This window comes from Heloderma suspectum, chromosome 7 (genome assembly GCF_057233095.1).
Source record: "Heloderma suspectum isolate Gila_16-S chromosome 7, 16-S_ref, whole genome shotgun sequence".
In the NCBI taxonomy this organism is placed as follows: domain Eukaryota; kingdom Metazoa; phylum Chordata; class Lepidosauria; order Squamata; family Helodermatidae; genus Heloderma; species Heloderma suspectum.
In genome coordinates, this window is record NC_139464.1 from 95,966,170 (window position 1) to 95,985,222 (window position 19,053).

Consider the following 19,053-nt stretch of genomic DNA (forward strand, 5'->3'; position numbering starts at 1 on the left):
TTGAGCAATTTTGCCAAGAGTAAGCAAAAATTGTAGGATCCAGATGTGCAAAGCTGGTAGAGAGTTGGCAAAAAAGACTCACAGCTGTAATTGCTGCCAGAGGCGCTTCTACCAAGTATTGGCTCAGGGGTGTGTGAATACTTATGCAGCCAACAAATGCCAGTTGGTTTTTGTTTAACTTTTGTGCCACAATAAAAATATTTTGCCCCTTCAAAGTGTTAAGTATGTTATGTAAATCAAATGGTAAAAATGCCAATTACATCCATTTTAATTCCAGGTTGTAACACAACAAAATGTGGAAAAGTCAAAGGGGGTTGAATACTTATGCAAGGCACTGTACATACGGTGCTAACAGTCATTTCTTAAAACACTCATAATTCTGCAAGACAGGGACCTAGTTTACAATGACCTTTGCCTGGTGGCAGATCATTGTGACCCCTTCCTTCCCTACCACCATGGATCTATGACATAATATGAGCTGAGCCTCCTCACCAATAGCCCATTGCAGAGGTCCCATTTGTGAAATCTGTCTACCTAGAACAGTGATACTCACTATTTTTCAAGCAGGAGCCCCTTTGGCTCCAGCCACCGCTGCTTTGGCTACTTGGGGGCTGTTCTCAGGACATGGGGATGATGGCTCTCCTCTTCGCCCTAGTCAAGCAGTGACACGGTGCAATTTGGCTGGAGGCCTCTTCGGGCCTCTCCTCCCCATCCCACTCCCTGTTGGTCAGTCACCAGGAAAATTCCGACAGGGTTCTTGGATTGGGATCAATGGTTTTCTCATTGAGAGAGTGCTCTGTTCCACTCAGTGCTACAAAATCTCCCAGAACAGGCCACTGCTTTATCCCTCATCTGTGTATTCAATTTCCCTTCCAGCGCCTGTGCAGTGTGCCACTGCACCAACCACATTGGTCTTTACCTCTTGGGCTCTTCCTGCACCACAGCTAATTTGCTGAGCGCTGTGTTCTCCTCTTCCCCCCTCTCTAGCTACCTAACAGCTCAGGAGCAGTGGGTTGCCTGACTCCCCATTCCTGAAGCCTTCTCTGATAGCCCAGATCACAGCAGCTGGGCCACCACCATAGCGAACAAAGCAAAGCTAGACAGCCCTTGTGAGAAGGAGCAGCTCCTGCAAAGAGAGGGATATGTGCATGTGCCCATAAAGCCGTACTGGAGAGGACTGGGAGCTACGAGTAGCCCTCGGGCCTTGTGGTGAACAACGCTGCCCTACAAAATTAAGGGAGTGAATATGAATGAGACCTCTGTATGATTGCATGGTGGCCCCTGCTCACAAGTTATGTCACCAGTGTGGTGAACAGTAATGTCACCCATTCAGTACACAAATGACCTAGATGATGTATGAACTTTAATATGAATTTTAATATGGTGTTTTAATCTTTGTTTTACCTTTTATGTTCACCAGTCTGGAATCTGCTTTACATATGGAACGGTATCCAAATGTAATAAACAAACAAACAAACTGGTGCAAGGAATCCAGAGTGCGTAGAGAGTGGCATTCCAATGATTCAACATAGTAGGAAACACAGCTGCGTTATTCCACTTTCTCTCAAAACCGACATATAAATACCATTATTTAACAACTTGAATGTGATTATTATGCACCAACAGTCTTGCACTGGAGTTCTCCACAAGCTGGATGTTTTTAAAAACACACAAAACCTCTCTCAGAGGATGAAGTAGATCTTTAATGGCGTGGCATGATCTTGCTTTATGGAATAAAGAGACAGTCTCAAGACATTTTAAAAAAAGTTTTATTCCAAGGAATAGCCTTACGTGTTTCAGCCCTGAATGATATATATGACCTTCTTCAGGGACTATATCCAACAAGGAAGAAAATAATGTGTTATTCACACATTAAATTAGGGATATATGAACATCTCTGAAACAAACAAGAACAGGGCAGTTTTTTTGGAAGGTCATTTTGTAGAAAAAAGCTATTAGGTATATCCTCCACAACCGATAGGATCTTATTAAAAATAGAACTTGAATGGATTTTAAGGTTGAAAACCCTGACCCCTAGGGGCTGTAATGAAGAGCTGGAGTTTCAGCCTCTTTTGAAAAGTCCAGTACATTTGAGATACTCCCTAAGAATATGCTGCATGTCTAGAAGTGGGAAACCTTGACCCTAATCAGAAAAGACATGGATACAGCTCAAATATTTTGGTATATGTGTATATAAACTATTGCGTATCGGACATGTCACCAGTCACAGGATTCACTTTGGATCTCTTTTTCAGAGATCTCTGCAGACACTTTATAAATAATGTGTAAAGAATCACAGGCATTGCTGCAGTGTGTTAGTATTATTACCATGGTTTTAAAATGAGTATTTTATTCTAAAAGATATTTATGTGTTTTTGTCCTTTTCTTCCTTCTTTGATACAGCCCCTGAAGAAGGACCATATGTATTATTCAGGACCGAAATGCGGACTATTCCTTGGTTAGCGAGGGATGCTAAAAACAAAAAGGCTTTCTTCAGCTACGTGTATAGTAAAAGACAGAGGAAAGAAATGGTTGTTCAACTTTAAATAAGGATGGAAAAACGATAACAGATGACAAAGAAAAGGCAGAGGTGCTCAATTCCTACTTTGGCTCAGTCTTCTCCCAAAAGAGGGTCTATGACCCCCCCTGGCAAAGGCGAAGTACAGGCTGAAGGGGCAAGATTGCAGCTTGAGATCGATAGGCATATGGTCAAGGAACACCTCGTTAAATTGAATGAGTTCAAATCTCCAGGGCCAGATGAACTGCATCCTAGAGTAATAAAGGAACTGGCAGAAGAACTCTCAGAACTGCTGTCTATTCTCTTTGAGAAATCATGGAGGATGGGGGAAGTGCCAGATGACTGAAGAAGGGCTACTGTTGTCCCTGTCTTCAAAAAGGGTAAAAAGGAGGAACCTGGGAACTACAGACCAGTCAGTCTGACATCAATCCCTGGGAAAATTCTGGAGCAGATGATAAAGCAATCCAACTGGAAACACCTTGAAAACAATGCAGTGATTACTCGAAGCCAACATGGATTTGTCAAAAACAAGTCCTGCCAGACGAATCTAACATTTTTTGATCAAGTCACCTCCCTTGTAGTCTGTGGGAATGCTGTAGACATCATATACCTTGACTTCAGCAAAGCTTTCGACAAAGTGCCCCATGATATCCTGATGAGCAAACTAGCTCAAAGTGGGCTAGATGAAACAATGGGTGGATCCACAGTTGGCTACAGAATCGGACTCAAAGAGTGCTTATCAATGGGACCTTCTCAAACTGGGGAGAGGTAATGAATGGGGTACCGCAGGGCCCAGTCCCGGGCCCAGTGCTCTTCAATAATTTTATTAATGACTTGGAGGAGGAGGTGCAGGGAATGCTGATCAAATTTGCAGATGACACAAAATTGGGAGGGATAGCTAATACTTTGGAAGACAGAAACAAAATTCAAAGTGATCTGGATAGACTGGAGTGCTGGGCAGAAAACAACAGAATGGCATTTAATAGGGACAAATGCCAAGTTCTGCACCTAGGAAAAAGAAACCAAATGCACAGTTACAAGATGGGGGATACGTGGCTCAACAACATGACAAGCGAGGATCTTGGAATTGTTGTCGATCACAAGCTGAATATGAGCCAACAATGTGATGTGGCTGCAAAAAAGGCCAATGCTATTAATAGAAGCATAGCTTCCAAATCCCAGGAAGTACTAGTTCCCCTCTACTCAGCACTGGTTAGGCCTCATCTGGAGTACTGTGTCCAGTTCTGGGCAGCACACTTTAAGAAGGATGCAGACAAACTGGAGAGGGTTCAGAGGAGGGCAACAAAGATGATCAGGGGAATGGAAACAAAGCCCTATGAAGAGAGACTGAAAGAACTGGGCATGTTTAGCCTTGAGAAGAGAAGACTGAGGGGAGACATGATAGCGCTGTTCAAGTACTTGAAAGGTTGTCACAGAGAGGAAGGCCAGGATCTCTTCTTGATCATCCCAGAGTGCAGGACACGGAATCATGGGCTCAAGTTACAGGAAGGCAGATTCCGGCTGAACATCAGGAAAAACTTCCTGAGTGTCAGAGCAATATGACAATGGAACCAATTACCTGGGGAGGTGGTGGGCTCTCCTACACTGGAGGCCTTCAAGACGAGGCTGGACAGCCATTTGTCAGGGATGCTCTGACTTGGATTCCTGCATTGAGCAGGGGGTTGGACTCGATGGCCTTGTAGGCCCCTTCCAACCCTACTATTCTATGATTCTATGAAACACATAGCCTATCATGAGAAAATACAGGGATGCAAACGGCATCGTGGACACCATTTGTGTCTGGATCACTTCCTCCTTCTGCCCAGCAGCAGTATGGACAGCAATGGCGGCCGTATCACTGGCGGAACAGAGCCAGTGATAAGGGGGTTGGACTCGATGGCCTTGTAGGCAGGCCCCTTCCAATTCTATGATTCTATGAATAAAATCACGTATTTTTTCAACATCTTCAGCCTGTCTCTTTATTCCATTGTGCATTTTGGATGTTCTCCAGTTTTGTTTGACCATGATTGGTCAAACAAAAATATACTTCATGTGATAATAGAACATATTTTGACGTCTGATAAGGTTTCTCTGCTTCTGTAAAATAAATGCTTGTTTGATTCTAAAAGTTTCTCGTTAAAACACACACACACTACCTTTGCTGGATAACAAGATACTTACTCCAATAGAATTGTACCCGTTTTCTGGTACATAAAACCTAAAACTCCAATTAATGAGGCATTAAACACACAATCATCTAAACAAAACATATAAAACTGTGTATTAAGGAAAAGAAAAATGACCTCCTACCTTCCTTTGTGAAGGCTAAGGAAGACGGTAAATTGGTTTCTCTTCTAGACCAGCTAATTTGTACAATGACGACAGAGGTAAAAATAAATTTATCTACATTGCCACGTCATTCAACAGATGCCAACACACAACGCATGCAAAATACAAAGCAGCCAAAATAAATCTTTATTGAATGCCATACCTGACATTCCATTTTCATTTACACAAGTATTAAAAAACACCAAAAAAACCCACCCTTTTCCAGTTTTGAAAAGACAGGTTCTAGTCATTGAAAAGCCACCCCCGTATAAAAGCATTTAGTTCGCCAATTCATTTTCATTTTTCCACAAGTTATAGTTACTGCTAGATTGGGCAATACATCGTTGGATTTAACCAAATGCAATGAAAAGGTTTTGTAATTTCTCTTTCTCCATTCATTTCTACTAAGATAGTTTAATGGCAGTATAAAAAGTATCAATTGTTTAATAAAGAAATAGTTCTAAGGGCAATCCATCATCCATTTCCAACGAGAGTCATACTGGCAACCTGCCCTTGTAGTGGCTGTTCAGTCTAATAACTTAAGGGTTAGATATCAACGTCTCTTGTCTTGGAATGTAGATCATAAGTCCTCATGGGCATCAGGTGAAGATACTTTTGTTGCTGTCTCCTCTTCTGTCAAAAATAATGAATCTTAATTAAAATGAAACACCTACCCAGTTACGTTACTGATATTGGCTGGGATCCAAAGAGGCTCATGCTTGTGTGCAAAGTGTTTTCATGCATGCATGGGGAGGGGCAGAGACTGATTTTTCCTTCATGCTTGCAGAATACCACTTCAGAAAGCCCCCACCTACCCTTGTACATGTCTGCTGGAAGGGGGAGCTGAAAAGCCTCCATATGCTTGCGATACATAGTGCATAGCACTTGGATCCCAGCCACTTAAACCCCCCCCACATACAATATGACCATTTTTACAACAACGGAACTGTTAAATATATCGGCAGCAAGATTCTAACCTTTCTAGGAGCCTATACTGGGCTTGTCATTACATTTCACAAATTTGTTTTGGATTATGAAGACCAGACTTCCACAACCTGGTGCCCTCCAGATGTGTTATAGTACACTCCTGGCATCCCCTAGCCAGCATGGGAGTTGTTGTCCAACACATCTGGAGAGCACCAAGTTGGGGAAGTCTGATCAAGGCCAGTGATAAATGGTTTTCAAAGCAGATGTCTTCCAAGGTAAAAAGTAGTGAGTGGGGAGATGTATTCTTGCTTATTACATTTTTATCCCACCCTTCAGGAGCTTGGGGGAGTATGCATGATCCCCCCCTCCCCACACACACTTTATCCTCAACAACCATCCTATGAAGTAGGGTAGGCTGACAGAGTGACTAGCCCAAGGTCACCCTGTGAGTTTCACTGCTAAATCGGGACTTAGGATCCAACGGGGAGCGTACACCCCCACCAATTCTGTTGCGCAAGTGGCCCCTACCCCTTGCGCAACAGCAATTTAGCGCTTCCAGGGAAACCTGAAATGAGTTGAAACAGTCGTTTCTGGAAGGAGGCAGGGCAGTGGAGGTTGCATAAGAGAGCTCTGCTGACCTGCCTCCTTCCAGAAATGAGCATTTCCACTCATTCTGGGGCTTCCCCTAGGAACTGCTAAATCTCCCTTGCATAAGCTGTGGGTCTAGCTTGCACAACCCACTGGTTGTGGAAGGAATCACTGGGGCAGAAAGGAATCGGTGGGGGCATAAGTGCCCTTTTGGATTCTGCCATTAAAACCCAGGTTTTAAGGTCCTAGTCTACTACATCACACTGGTGTGATGACAAGCAAATATGCTAAGGATCAAAATTAGAAAACATAGACTTTGGAAAGAATGGTTTTTGAAGGTACACGAATACTGAATTCTTCATATATATTTACAGTTCTGCAGTAACACTGAATTTACCATATTCGTCTTCTGACTATCACCAAGACATCCTGAAGAAGCAGCCACTCACCTGCTTTTACAGTTGGAACACAGGTGTCATCCTGGTCTTGAAAGCCCTCTGAGCAGACACATCTGTAACCACCTGGAGTATTAATACAGTCTTCATTTTCTCTCTCACACACTTTTTCTGGCAGTGTACACTCATCTACATCTACAAAAAGAAAGAAAAGAAAAAAGAGTGTGGTGCAAAGACTTTCAGTTCAATTAAAGAAAGTGAACGAAAATCAATTCTACTAATACTCTTTCCTGCCTCCTGATTACAAATGCCTTGAGAACAAAATTTACTTTTTATTATGAATGAACAAACACATTGTCCCAAATTGTCTTCCTTTGTTTTGTTTTTTAAAGCAAGGGCTCTCTGTACATTTAGGGTTTAAAGGTTTTTTCCCCCCCACAAGAAAAAGAATTGAGCAAATTTGCTCACAAATGTTCCATTCACAAGAATCATGCAGAACATAACTTACCCCACATGCAGTACATTGGAAACAAACAACAGTTTCTACATCATTACTCATCAAACTGTAGCTGGTCATTATTTTTCTGCTGCAGAGTACGATGCATTCCAAGACATTAACCCCCCAAATTAATACTCAGACACAAGCTATGAAATCTGAATTGCTGTTATGTTTTACAACTCAAACGATGCCTGCAAGAGTTAAAATTGAGTCTTTTAGATTCTTTTAAATGAAATATGGAATTGGCTCCCTAAGGAGACTTGCCTAGAATTACTCTTTCCTTTATGGTGCCAAGAAAAGACCCCCCCCCCCCGGCTTTTAAAATTTTTATCATTATTATTATTATTATTATTATTTATTTACTATTAAATTTATTAATCGCCCATCTGGCTGGTCACCCAGCCACTCTGGGCGATGTACAGCGTACAATAGAACAGTTTAAACCAATAAAATTATACAGTAAAAACATTTTCTAAAATACCCTAACCCACCCCAAATGGCTGCCTGAACAACCATGTTTTTAATGCACGACGGAAGCTCATTAAAGAGGGGGCATGGCAGAGTTCCCTAGGGAGGGAGTTCCATAGAGTGGGGGCCACAACAGAAAAGGCCCTCTCCCTCGCCCCCACCAGTCTAGCTGTCCTGGCTGATGGGACAGAGAGAAGGCCATCCGAGGCTGATCTTGCTAAGTGGCCTGTCTGGTGTTGCTGGAGGCGCTCCTTAAGATAGGCTGGGCCAGAACCATATAGAGTTGTAAAGGTCAAAACCAACACCTTGAATTTGGCCCGGAAAACAACAGGTAACCAGTGCAACTCCTTCAGCACTGGAGTGATGTGATCCCGCCGGTGGCTGCCTTTAATCAGGCGAGCCGCCGCGTTCTGTACCAGCTGCAGCTTCCGAACCGTCTTCAAGGGTAACCCCACATAGAGCACATTGGGAGCAGATGGTCAGGAAGGAAGGGGCGCAGCCGCCGTATCAGATAGAGTTGATACAGCGCTGTCCGGCTCACAGCTGACACCTGAGCCCCCATGGACAGTTGGGAGTCCAAAATGACCCCCAGGCTGCGGACCTGGTCTTTCAAGGGTAGCCGCACCCCAATTCTCTCTCTTATCTATTTTTAACTACTGCTTTATTGCTGATTTCACAATGACAGAATTGTTTTGCTGTCTTGTACTAATTTTATTGTTTTTTCTATTTTGTGATCCGCTATAGGACCCATTTGGCTGAAGGGCAGTTCCTCCTGTGCAAGCACCGAGTCATTGCTGACTCCTAAAGGGATGCCGCTTTTGCAGGCGTTTTCATGGCAGACTATAGCGGAGTGGTTTACCATTGCCTTCCCCAGTCGTACAAAGATAAATAAAAATCTTCAGTGGCTGAAGGTTCTTGGCTCTTCTCAGCAATTTTTCATTTTTTAAAAATTCATTTAAAATTAATGACAACTTCCATATCCGGGACAGTGTTCTTGTAACTGTTTCGCTACATATCCAGTTCACAACTGAGTACTGCCACAAAGCAGCAATAAATGTGGGTTTCACTGAGAGCTGGAGAAGTGCTTACATTTTAAGTCGTGACAGGATTTAGAATTAGGGCCAAAAAACAAATAATCACCATGAAAACCTATGACTCTACAAATGCAGAGTAAAAAACTAACCTGTGCATTTTTCATCTTTCATTTCATAGCCAGATATACAGCTTTTACATTTGCTAGGGCCTTCTCCTGTGCATTCTGAACAGCTAACATCACATGCTGAAACATAAAAATGGGAATTCAATTGTTTTTAAAACAGCATAACTAAGCTGCAAGAGTACAGGGGGAAAAATCAAAGCTAACGGTTGCTTAAGTACAAATAAGGCAATAGCTACACTCAAAGTTGTACAAGACATCAAAGAATAACCCAGACAGAACAGTGCCCATAGGAATGCTCTCTTATCCGGATCTGTGCAGTTTAACACTTTAGGTTTCTATCTGCATTGCTGATCAACTAAAAATCTTTGAAGTTAGCGGGTGCCCGCACACGCACACAAATGAAAACATTCCTGACAATTTTTCAAGACAACTGTAGACAAGAGAAAAACTGACACACACACACACACACACACTTACTTTAAACTCCTCCTATTTCTCTTTGAGGTCTTCCTACCTTCTATTCTGTCCTGCTCATATTGCTACCACCTAACTAGGTTCCTTTCCCTCTCTTTCAGTCTTTGACACTTGGCTGAGGGTTACTCTTGTCTTCTGTTCCTACCCTTCCTGGGGATATTAATATTCATGACAGCTTTTTGAGCTTTTGAGCTTCCTTGGTCTTCCAGCCATCACAACAGCTTTGGCTTTTCTAAAATGAGGTGCATTTCTTATCTGCCCACATAACTCTTTCCTTTTCTAGTTATTGTATCACTTCAATGTAGCCCACGTCTTACACTCTGGGTCACTGTTTTCTCTCGGGTCCCGCATTCCAATGGCAAGTGGGGCTGAAGGTAAAATGGGTGGGGCTAAAATACCCAAAATAGCATCATATTTTAGCTTAAAGTTCTTACTGCCAGTAACTAATCCTTAGGGGAGGCATTCCAACCTTTTAGAATAGGGAAAAAACAGCACAAAAGCTGGGAAAACACCAAACCATCAATGATCTGGGGAAAGGGGTGTGGCCATCTGGGGAATTGTGGAAAGCCAGATTAGGGCTCCCAGAGGGCTGGATGTGACTCCTAGGCCTGAGGTTCTCCATAGGTACAATCCTATGCATGTTTGGACAGAAAAAAGGCCTACAACTCCCAGCATGCCCCAGCCATCCACCACACAGATACACTTGCTATGGTTTTTGTAACTGCAAAAGCATCTTCTGGAGCAGAGGCAGAAAGCACAGGGGCCACATGCGGCCCCCAGGCCTTTTTGGCATAGTGATGAAAATGCAGCATTTTAAGTTTAAAACAAGGCATGCTGGGGCTGCGTGCCTTGTTTTAATGCAAATTTACACTCCCTCAGGATTTCCGGGAACCTACAATTATGCAGTCAAGGAAGCATGCGCCTTGTTTTAAAATGAAAAGGTGGCTTTTTTTGGTTCGGCTTGCAATGGGTTCCTTGGACCCTCAGAAGTTCTAAAGCAATGGTTGTTGAGTCAGAACATAACATATCCATATAGCTCACACGTTTTTCAATGTTCTCCTACTCAGGCACAATGGGTTAACATTCATATGGTAGGAAAAAGCAGCTGGCTTTATTGATTTTGCATTTATTTATCTGATTTGTACCCTGCCTGTGTATGAAGAAAAATGGCACTCAAGGTAGCTTACAATCATATATAAAACTTGATTCAAACAATAAATCGAATGAATTAAAACACAATGAAAAACACAACAATAACGAAATAAAGAGCACATCCAATCCAAAAGGCCTGCGTGAATAAAAAAAGTTTTTGCTTGCCAATGGAAGGACAGCAAACAGAGAGTGAACCTAATTTCTGTCAGCAGGGAGTTCCACAGTGAACCTAATTTCTGTCAGCAGGGAGTTCCACAGTCTAGGAACGGCCACCAAGAAGGCTCCCTCTTGTGTTGCCACCAAATGCACCTCTGAAGGCGGTGATATCAAAAGAAGGGCCTCTCCCGACAATTTTAAGACCTGGCCAGGCTGGTATGGGAGAAAGTGGTCTTTCAGGTAGCTTGGTCCAAGCAGTACAGGACCTTACAGGTCATAACCAGCACTTTGGGTTCTGCCCAGAGATAGACCAGTAGCCAGTGAATCTGTCCCTGTACATACTCCCTGTAATCAGCCCCAGTCAACAGTCTGGCCATAGCATTCTGGACCAGATGAAATTTCTGAAGAGTTTTCAAAGGCAGTCCCACGTAGAATGCATTACAGTAGACTAAATGGGATGTAACTGAGACATGCACGACCATGGACACATCAGACATCTCTAGGAATGGGTGCGCAGTTGGAGCACTAGCCTCAGCTGCACAAGCACACTCCTGGCCACCGCAGAAACCCGGGAATCCAGGTTCAGGGCTGAGTCCAGGAGTACACCCAAACCATGATGTTGAGTCTTCAGGGGGAGTGTAACTCCATCCAGCACAGGATGAATCCCTACTCCCTGATCTGCCTTTTGACTATCCAGGAACACCTCTGTTTTGTCTGGATTAAGCCAGAGAAAAGGCAGGATATGTTATAAATAAATAATTTGTTTGCCCTCATCCAGTCCATTACTGACATCAGACACCAATTTAGAACTAGAACAGCTTCCTTGGATTTAGATGGAGAGACAGAGTTGGGTATCATCAGCATACTGGTGCCACCAAACCCTAAAACTCCAAATAACCTCTCCCAGTGGTTTCATGTATAAGATGAAATCCTGTGTGAGAGGAATTCCGCAGCACCACCTTCTGAAATCGTCCCTCCAAGAAGGACCAGAGCTGCCATATAACAGTGCCTTCTCAGACAGATGTCTCAGAAGGATACCGTGGTTGATGGTATTGAAAGCCCCAAGGAGGTCCAGCAGAACCAACAGGGACACACTTGCCCTGCCTAGTTTCTAATGTAGATGGTCCACCAAGGTGACCAAAGCAGTCTCTGTCCCCTAACGATGCCTGAAGCCAGATTGAAATGTATCTAGATAATCCACCTTATCCAGAAATGCCTGGAGCTGAGAAGCCACCACACGCTCCAGCACCTTGCCCAAGAATGGAATATTAGAGACTGGCTGGAAATTATTCAATACAGAGCGGTTCAGAGAGGTTTTTTTTAAAGAACAACAACAACAACGACCAAAGATCTTACCACTGATTCTTTTAGGGAAGGCTGAATCATACCTTGCTGTAAAGAGCAGTTCACCATTACCATTACCCACTCAGCCAGTCACCCCAGCTGCTTTTATAAGGAAGAAAGTGCAAGGGCTCAAGGATTCTGTTCTAAACCAAGAACTGAAAGACAGAGTATGTGTGTATGTTTATGAAGAAGAAAGCATAGCAAGTTCTCTAATTTCACTTGTGAAATTAAACACAAAGTTCTGTCAGTGGTTTTGAAGTGAGTAATTCCTTTCCAAGCCACAAATCTGACATTTGTTTTAGCCTACGCAAAAGCAAACGCCCTACAAGTTACGGCTAAATTATACATATATATATTAAAAGGAAACCTTTGCATGAGAAAGAACCGTTTGTGTTTAAACAGTATTGGTCAGAATGGCATGGAAAGTCTTCTACAGCACACTCATCCACATCTGAAAAAGTGATTAAAAAAATTAGATGTTAGTATTGCCACATGAATGGAATATTTCAAAAAAATAAAACCAAACCCCAGCACCATCTGATATGGAGGATTATCTATTTTTTCTTCCCCACTGCAGCCACTTATGCCTCATCAAATATTACTCTGGATGAATCCTGATACATGTGAACCCTTGGCCTCGAGGGGCAGCTTTTCAGGGACTGCAAAAGACAGTAGTCACAAGAAAACAGGTATGCATGAAACCATTTGGGTTCCAGCCTGTATCCTTTATACTATTCCTTTGATCTCAAGAAGCAGAACCACAGTTTTATACACAGTGGTTTGCTTCCCCTCACCCCCAAAATAGACTGGTTCACACATAATGTGGTTTGGCCCTGGGCTTATGTACTCCAATCTCTCCCTCGGCTCCTGGTTTGTACATACCACACTTGCTGTTACAACCAAATTGGCAAACCACAATTTGCTTCCATGGGTATGAAATGGATTTCAGATTCTAGTTGAAACCAAACCATGACTTGCACAGATAAGAAACGAGGGGGGTGGAAGAGGGCGTCCATCAGTGTTGAATTTTAACACATGAACCAACCCAATCTCTACAAAATATGCATTATTTCAAATAAATGTATTTTTACGCTAAGAGGTTAACATGACTGCTATCAATGTATGGCTGGGGTGCCATCCCAGGGTCTCAACCCAGAATGGTAGCAGCAAGGGCTGAGTTACCTTTTTGTTTCATTGCGATATTGCATTTGTGTTTGATTATGATGTATTAAGCGTGGATTGTACTGTAAACTTGCATTTATACTATTCTATGATTATTGAATTGTTGATTTTTATTTGCATTTGTTGATATACTTTGAAAGTGGTTTCAACTGGAACGCTGTGTTTCGATATTTGATGTTTAATTGTGAGCCACTTTGGGCATGGTCCATCATGGAAAAATAGCATATAATAAACATTAATGAGCCATGTATGATTTAAAGAAACAGAAGTGCAGCTCAATCGGTATTCAGAGCACCCTGCCACCATCTTCCCCTTTATCTTAAAAAATGAGGATGGTTAACCACTACAGAATTTAGGGAGCAATCCTACCAGGATAGGTGGCTGCCTCCGAAGTCAGAGGTGACCGCCTATCCAATGCAGGGCAGGAGAAGTGTGGAGGGGATCGTCCCTGCATTTGTGGCTAAACACCCAATTTCGTCTGTCTAGCTGCGGGAAGGCGGACCGGGGGAAACCGTTGCTGGACGACACACTGGATGTGTCATACTGGCATTTCCACCTTCCCCACCCTGGAACGCCCCCAGGAATGCCCCGTTTTCGCCGCTCTGCGCTCCTCTTCCAATTGCAGAGCGCAGGGCCGTTCTGTGCTGCCTAAGTGGGGGGGGGGGGGTGGAAGGTCATTTCTCAGGGAACTGATCTCGGAGTGTGGGCTCCGAGGTCGGTTCCTGGAAACTGATGCATCCTATGGCTGTCTAGGTACTGACTAGTGGCCACAGGATTGCTCCCTTAGTTAATTAATTGCTTGAACAGGCAAACTGAAACCCATTCAAGTTTTAAATCAGGAAAATTAAATCCTCCTAACTACAAGTGTCAAATGTGTGTGGGTGTAATATAACATTTTTCAGGCCCATCTCTAAATGAAGCACTTAGTGTGAACAATTTTGTGTCAGATGGCCTTACTTACCCACACAGGCTTCTTCATTTCTGATCCAGCCTTCTTTACAGTCCTTACAGTCTGTATTAGTTGCACCAGTGCATGTTTTACATGAATCGTGACAAGCTATTGAGAGAAGCAAGATTTCCGAGAACATTATTTATATATAAATAAATATATTTATATATATATTTAATAAATATATTAAATATATAAAAATTATATTTTTTATATATTTAAAAAATTAAATATATAAAAAAAATTAATTTTTTTTTTAAAAAATTAGTTTTCAATTGCAACAGAACAAGCGGGGACCCCCACAATGAAATGCTGCCACTTCTCTGCAACAGACGTATTCTTGTTCAAGGGTTAAGAAAGCCACGAATAAGAGTCTTGGAGCTCTCTTTAGAGCTCAAAGAGCATGGGGGAAGAGAGGGGATACTTCTTTTTCTTTCCTACCCACCATCCAGAAACTGTGGGTTTTCTGGAAGATTTTGAATTGCAAAACTCCCCTATGCAAATTCGGCTAATTTGCATCAGAACATTTTCCTATGCCCCAGAGTGATCAAATTTAGTAGATTTGTTTTACTTTACTTCCAAACGATGTGCAAAGGGAGAATCCAACTAAAGTTCCGCTTGCACAAGTAGTTCCATCACCACATTCAGGAGTGGGCCATATGCTCTGCTAGTACACACTCTGCTAGAAGATTGCTCGGCTAGTGCCACAGAAAGATTTGTTGGAGCCCTGCTAGCACTATTTGAGTTTGCGGAACCATACCGTTGCCTACTGCCCATGACACATTCTCAGAGTATAACTTCTCTATATAAATACATATTCTCTAAAATAAATATATCATAGCTGACATACAATCGGCTTTTCTAATTTTTACTGTCAATCTAGATTTTATATTGCGTGCAAAGTTTCCTGTCATGGTTTAAAATACAGATTGACTGATGTAAAGTCACAAGGAAAAACTGGTACATAACTGCACTGTAGAACACATAAAACTGTTGTTGTTGAAATCCATATGAGCATTAGGATGTAGTGTATATTTAAGCATTCAGAGGGAAAAAAACAGCTAGTTCTTACATAAGGATAAGACTTGAGTTTCAGAACTAGTTTTTTAAAACATACACACGATGAATCTGGGTTTATGTTATATAATTAAACTGCTTTTAGGAATACTTAAGAAGGTTCACTAGTGCAAATAATTACAGGTGAATTGGCTTGTTAAGTATTTGCACATAATGGCATGTTATTAAATTAATATTAAAATAAATGTGAAGGTTTATGCCTGTCGTCCCTAATCTGGTGTCCTCCAGAAGTCTTGAACTACAACTCCCAGCCTTCCTGACCACTGGCAATGGTAGCTGACTGGCTGGCTGCTGAAGTCCACCACATCTGGAGGGCACCAGGTGGGGCAAGGCAAGTTTATGATATAAACATAAACATATATACATAAACCACTGCACGATCAAAACAGCATAACAAGCAGTGACTGAGCAATCTGAAAAGGCTTATACCATATCAGCCAAATAAAAAAACTCTACTGTATTTGGGCTCTGATCAACAGGTTTCCTGCACGTAAGTGAGCCATCAGATAAACGTAAATGGAACGGAACAAGTTCTGTTCTGCGCCCTTCTGACAGCTAAAAGACTGATATTACAACACTGGAAGGATAAAGCTCAGCTATAAAACCTATAATGCAATGGATTGAAGACCTTATGGTATTTTCAATGGGTGATGTACAGACGCTACTTGCAAACGCATACTTATTTGGATATTTTGTCCTCTTTTGTTGAATTTTATGTATCCTTCTTAGAAACCTGTATTAATTAATTAATTCTCTCTCACACATACACACACACTTACCTCATATGTATGGATTGAAACTGACATATTCAAATCTATGTATTCACATTTTTCTTTTTGTTGAAATTTTGTAATAAAAATAAGTTAAACATGTTTTGGATGTAGGTTAAAATATAGTCCTTAAATATTTAGCAACATATTTTATGTCGCTAAATTTAATATTTACTATAAAAAGGAGTCTGAAAATCAACCATCTACTTTAAGTAAGCACACTAGTTTTGGTATGTCTAATGGGACTTTTGACTTCTTTCCCTTTGAGTGGCAGATATCTGTGTCACATCACGAACTGCTTCTCAGGTTTTTTTTTTTTTTTTTTTTAAAGAATTGTCATACAGTATTGCGAAATGGTCTCTGAGAAACTTAAGTCTGAAATTCCTTTGGGCGTGTGGAACTAATAGCGTGGCTCCTTGGAGTGAGGCCATTATCAAGACATTTAATGTAAGCATATGAATCATACCTGTACAAACAGAATGTGTGTCGTTTTTGTAAGAGTTGTAGTAGCCATCGGAGCAGTCCAAACAAAATTCTCCTATGTATTCTTTTTTACAGCTGCATGATCCATCACCACCCCTAGTACCATCTCCATCACAGTGGCCATTCCCATGGCAAGGCCTTTCTGATCCCCCACGGCAAGCTTAAATTACACAAAACATGACTTTACAATGTCTTCAAAATAAAACCAAATAATTCATTTTCCTACCACTTCTCCCACTGCAGTCAAGTCTACTCATCATTTCAGTTATTTGAAATCCCCTTGTTCAGGGGTGTTGAACCTCTTTCAGCCTGAGGGCTGAATTCTATTTCAGAGAAACGGGGGGTGGGGGCACATTCCAGTGGTGGGTGGGGCCAAAGGCAAAAGGGGAGGAGCCCAACATATCAGCAGATTGTGGCCTGAAGCTCTTACTGCTGGTAATTAAACCCTAGGAGAGACATGTCAACCTTTCAGAATGGGGAAACAACTGGTAAAAGCCAGAGAATCACCACACAATTGCAGCCCGAAAGAGGGCGGGGCCACCTGGGGCACTCTGGAGGGCCACTTTAGGATCCCAGGCAGGCCAGATTTGGCCCACGGGCCTGAGGTTCAACACCCCCTGCTCTTGACTAGGGAACCCACCAAGTGGATTTATCCTTGCTTCTAACTAAAGCTCGGCTAAAATCCGCCCCCTCCAACTTTTGTGAGCCTATTCACAAGTTTGTGAAACTGGAGAAGCATTTTCATTGATTTTTCATAAGAGAAAAGAGAAAAAAAAGTTGTCTGTGAGTCCATGTGAGAGCGAGCTTACTAGAAAAGCAGTGGCAACAGCACTTGGAATGATGCTACATTACAATGGGCTGCTTAGAGAAGTGCCACTGCAGCAGCAAAAAAACAATTAAGGGAAAATTTAAAATGGAAAAGCCTCTGCTTCTTGACTAGCAAGCCCTCAGCTGAAAATATTGTAGCTGTCTCCCGTTCCATCTGAAAATGTCTTGTATCCCCCCTCCCCTTTCCAACTCCTTCAAATGCCACCAAAAAGGTTATCTGCAGAACTTTTGGCTCCACTGGACTTTTAACAAACTGGCCACATTGACACTTAATGATAAGCCAGAATTCCAGAGAATCCTGGTGTATTGTTCAGAAGCAGCATGCTCATGCATGCTGCCCAGTTGCTGCCACTTGGCTCCTCCCACCACTAAGAGTGCTAAAATAATCAAAAGCTAACCAGAAAGCAAAAGCTTAGCATCACATCTGAACTGGGACTCTGGCTTGCTGCTTTCAAGCAAGCCAGGAATTGGAAATGAACTACAAAACCAGGGTTCAGATTCCAACTTGTGCAACAAACCAGGAGTTCCAGTTCGGATATAATTATTTTGCTTCCTGGTTAGTTTCTGATTACTTTAGCCACTCCAGCTGGCACAAAGAACCAAGCAAGACTGATCAGGGAGCATGTTGTTCATGAATGCTAAACCAAGAGTCTCCAGAATTTTGTCTCATTGTTATGTGTGAATGCAGTTAGGTAATTTTAGACTTGGGACATAATGGTCATATGCCCTCCCCCACTCCTTTAGATGATGATGTGAATTCTTCCACTTTAATTCAAAATATGCCAGCCCTGCTGTGTTTGACTTAATTATCTTGGCTGGGGGGTGGGCAGGAGTAGATGATAATGTGTACCCCTTCATTTACTTCAAGCCAGTCTTGCTATGTTTGGGGTCCGTCCTCCTCGTGCTGCGAAGTGGGGCCCTGGACGTCTGCCCCAAAGTCCACCCCTGATGGCACCACTGAACGTGGCCGCTGTGAGCTAACGTAACGTCTTCTCAGGTGTAGCTACTTGGATCATCGCTATCCTCAAAATTCACTGTAAAACAGGCTCCTCCAATGTGGTGCCCTCCAGACAGTCTGAATTACAACTCCTATCACTGGTCATGCTGGTTTGGACTAATGGGAGGCAGACTCCAAAACATCTGGAGGGCACTGCACTGGGGAAAGCTGCTGTAAACTATCTGACTACCAATCCAGCAAGGCTCCCTGGAACCAAAATCCCAAGTCCACTTTTCTTTATACACTATTTCCACACGCCTAAACGGGTGGAAACGTCAGCCTTCTCAGCAAGTACTACTGCTTGTGTGCTCCTTGTTTGCTTTCACTGGGCCAACTTTTGCTCTCCATCTTAGATCAGCACTACTGGGCCTGAAAAACAGAACTGGCTACTGCACACTTTCCACATGATAAATGCAGGTTGCTTACCTGCAACTGTAGTTCTTTGAGTGGTCATCTATGCATTCACACGTATGGGCTCTGGGCTTGGGCTCAGCCTCGTTCGGGAATCTTCTAAAGCTGAGGAACGTTTTGGAAGGAACCCTCCCCCACCGACCACTGCGCATGCCCCAGTGGGTTCCTGCTTGTTCCCTCAGTTCCTTGAGGCCACCTAGTGTGGCCTCTGACCTGAGAGAGAGAGTAAAAATCACACCTCGGTACCAACACTGGATTCGACATTGACACCGAAGTGGGGATAGTGGGTGGGTTGTGTGAATGCACAGATGAGTACTCCAAGACTACGGTTACAGGTAAGCAACCTGC

At 42.6% G+C, this 19,053-nt stretch overlaps 1 protein-coding gene across 4 annotated transcripts in view; it reads right to left on the reverse strand.

Moving 5' to 3' along the window:
- Positions 1–1,358: 1,358 nt before the first annotated feature.
- The window catches only part of CRELD2 (CRELD disulfide isomerase 2), a 33,444-nt gene continuing 15,749 nt past the window's right edge, over positions 1,359–19,053 (reverse strand). For 2 of the 4 annotated variants that reach the window (XM_084810963.1, XM_084810961.1), the window contains exons 5-10: positions 16,453–16,629; positions 14,152–14,247; positions 12,376–12,459; positions 8,907–9,002; positions 6,811–6,951; positions 1,359–5,479 (exon numbers count right to left, since the gene is read on the reverse strand). In XM_084810963.1, the coding sequence (XP_084667089.1) occupies positions 5,427–5,479; positions 6,811–6,951; positions 8,907–9,002; positions 12,376–12,459; positions 14,152–14,247; positions 16,453–16,629 (647 nt within the window). In that variant the 3' untranslated portion in view covers positions 1,359–5,426. The remainder of the gene's footprint in view (positions 5,480–6,810; positions 6,952–8,906; positions 9,003–12,375; positions 12,460–14,151; positions 14,248–16,452; positions 16,630–19,053) is intronic. The other 2 variants (XM_084810964.1, XM_084810962.1) reach the window with 1 other exon arrangement.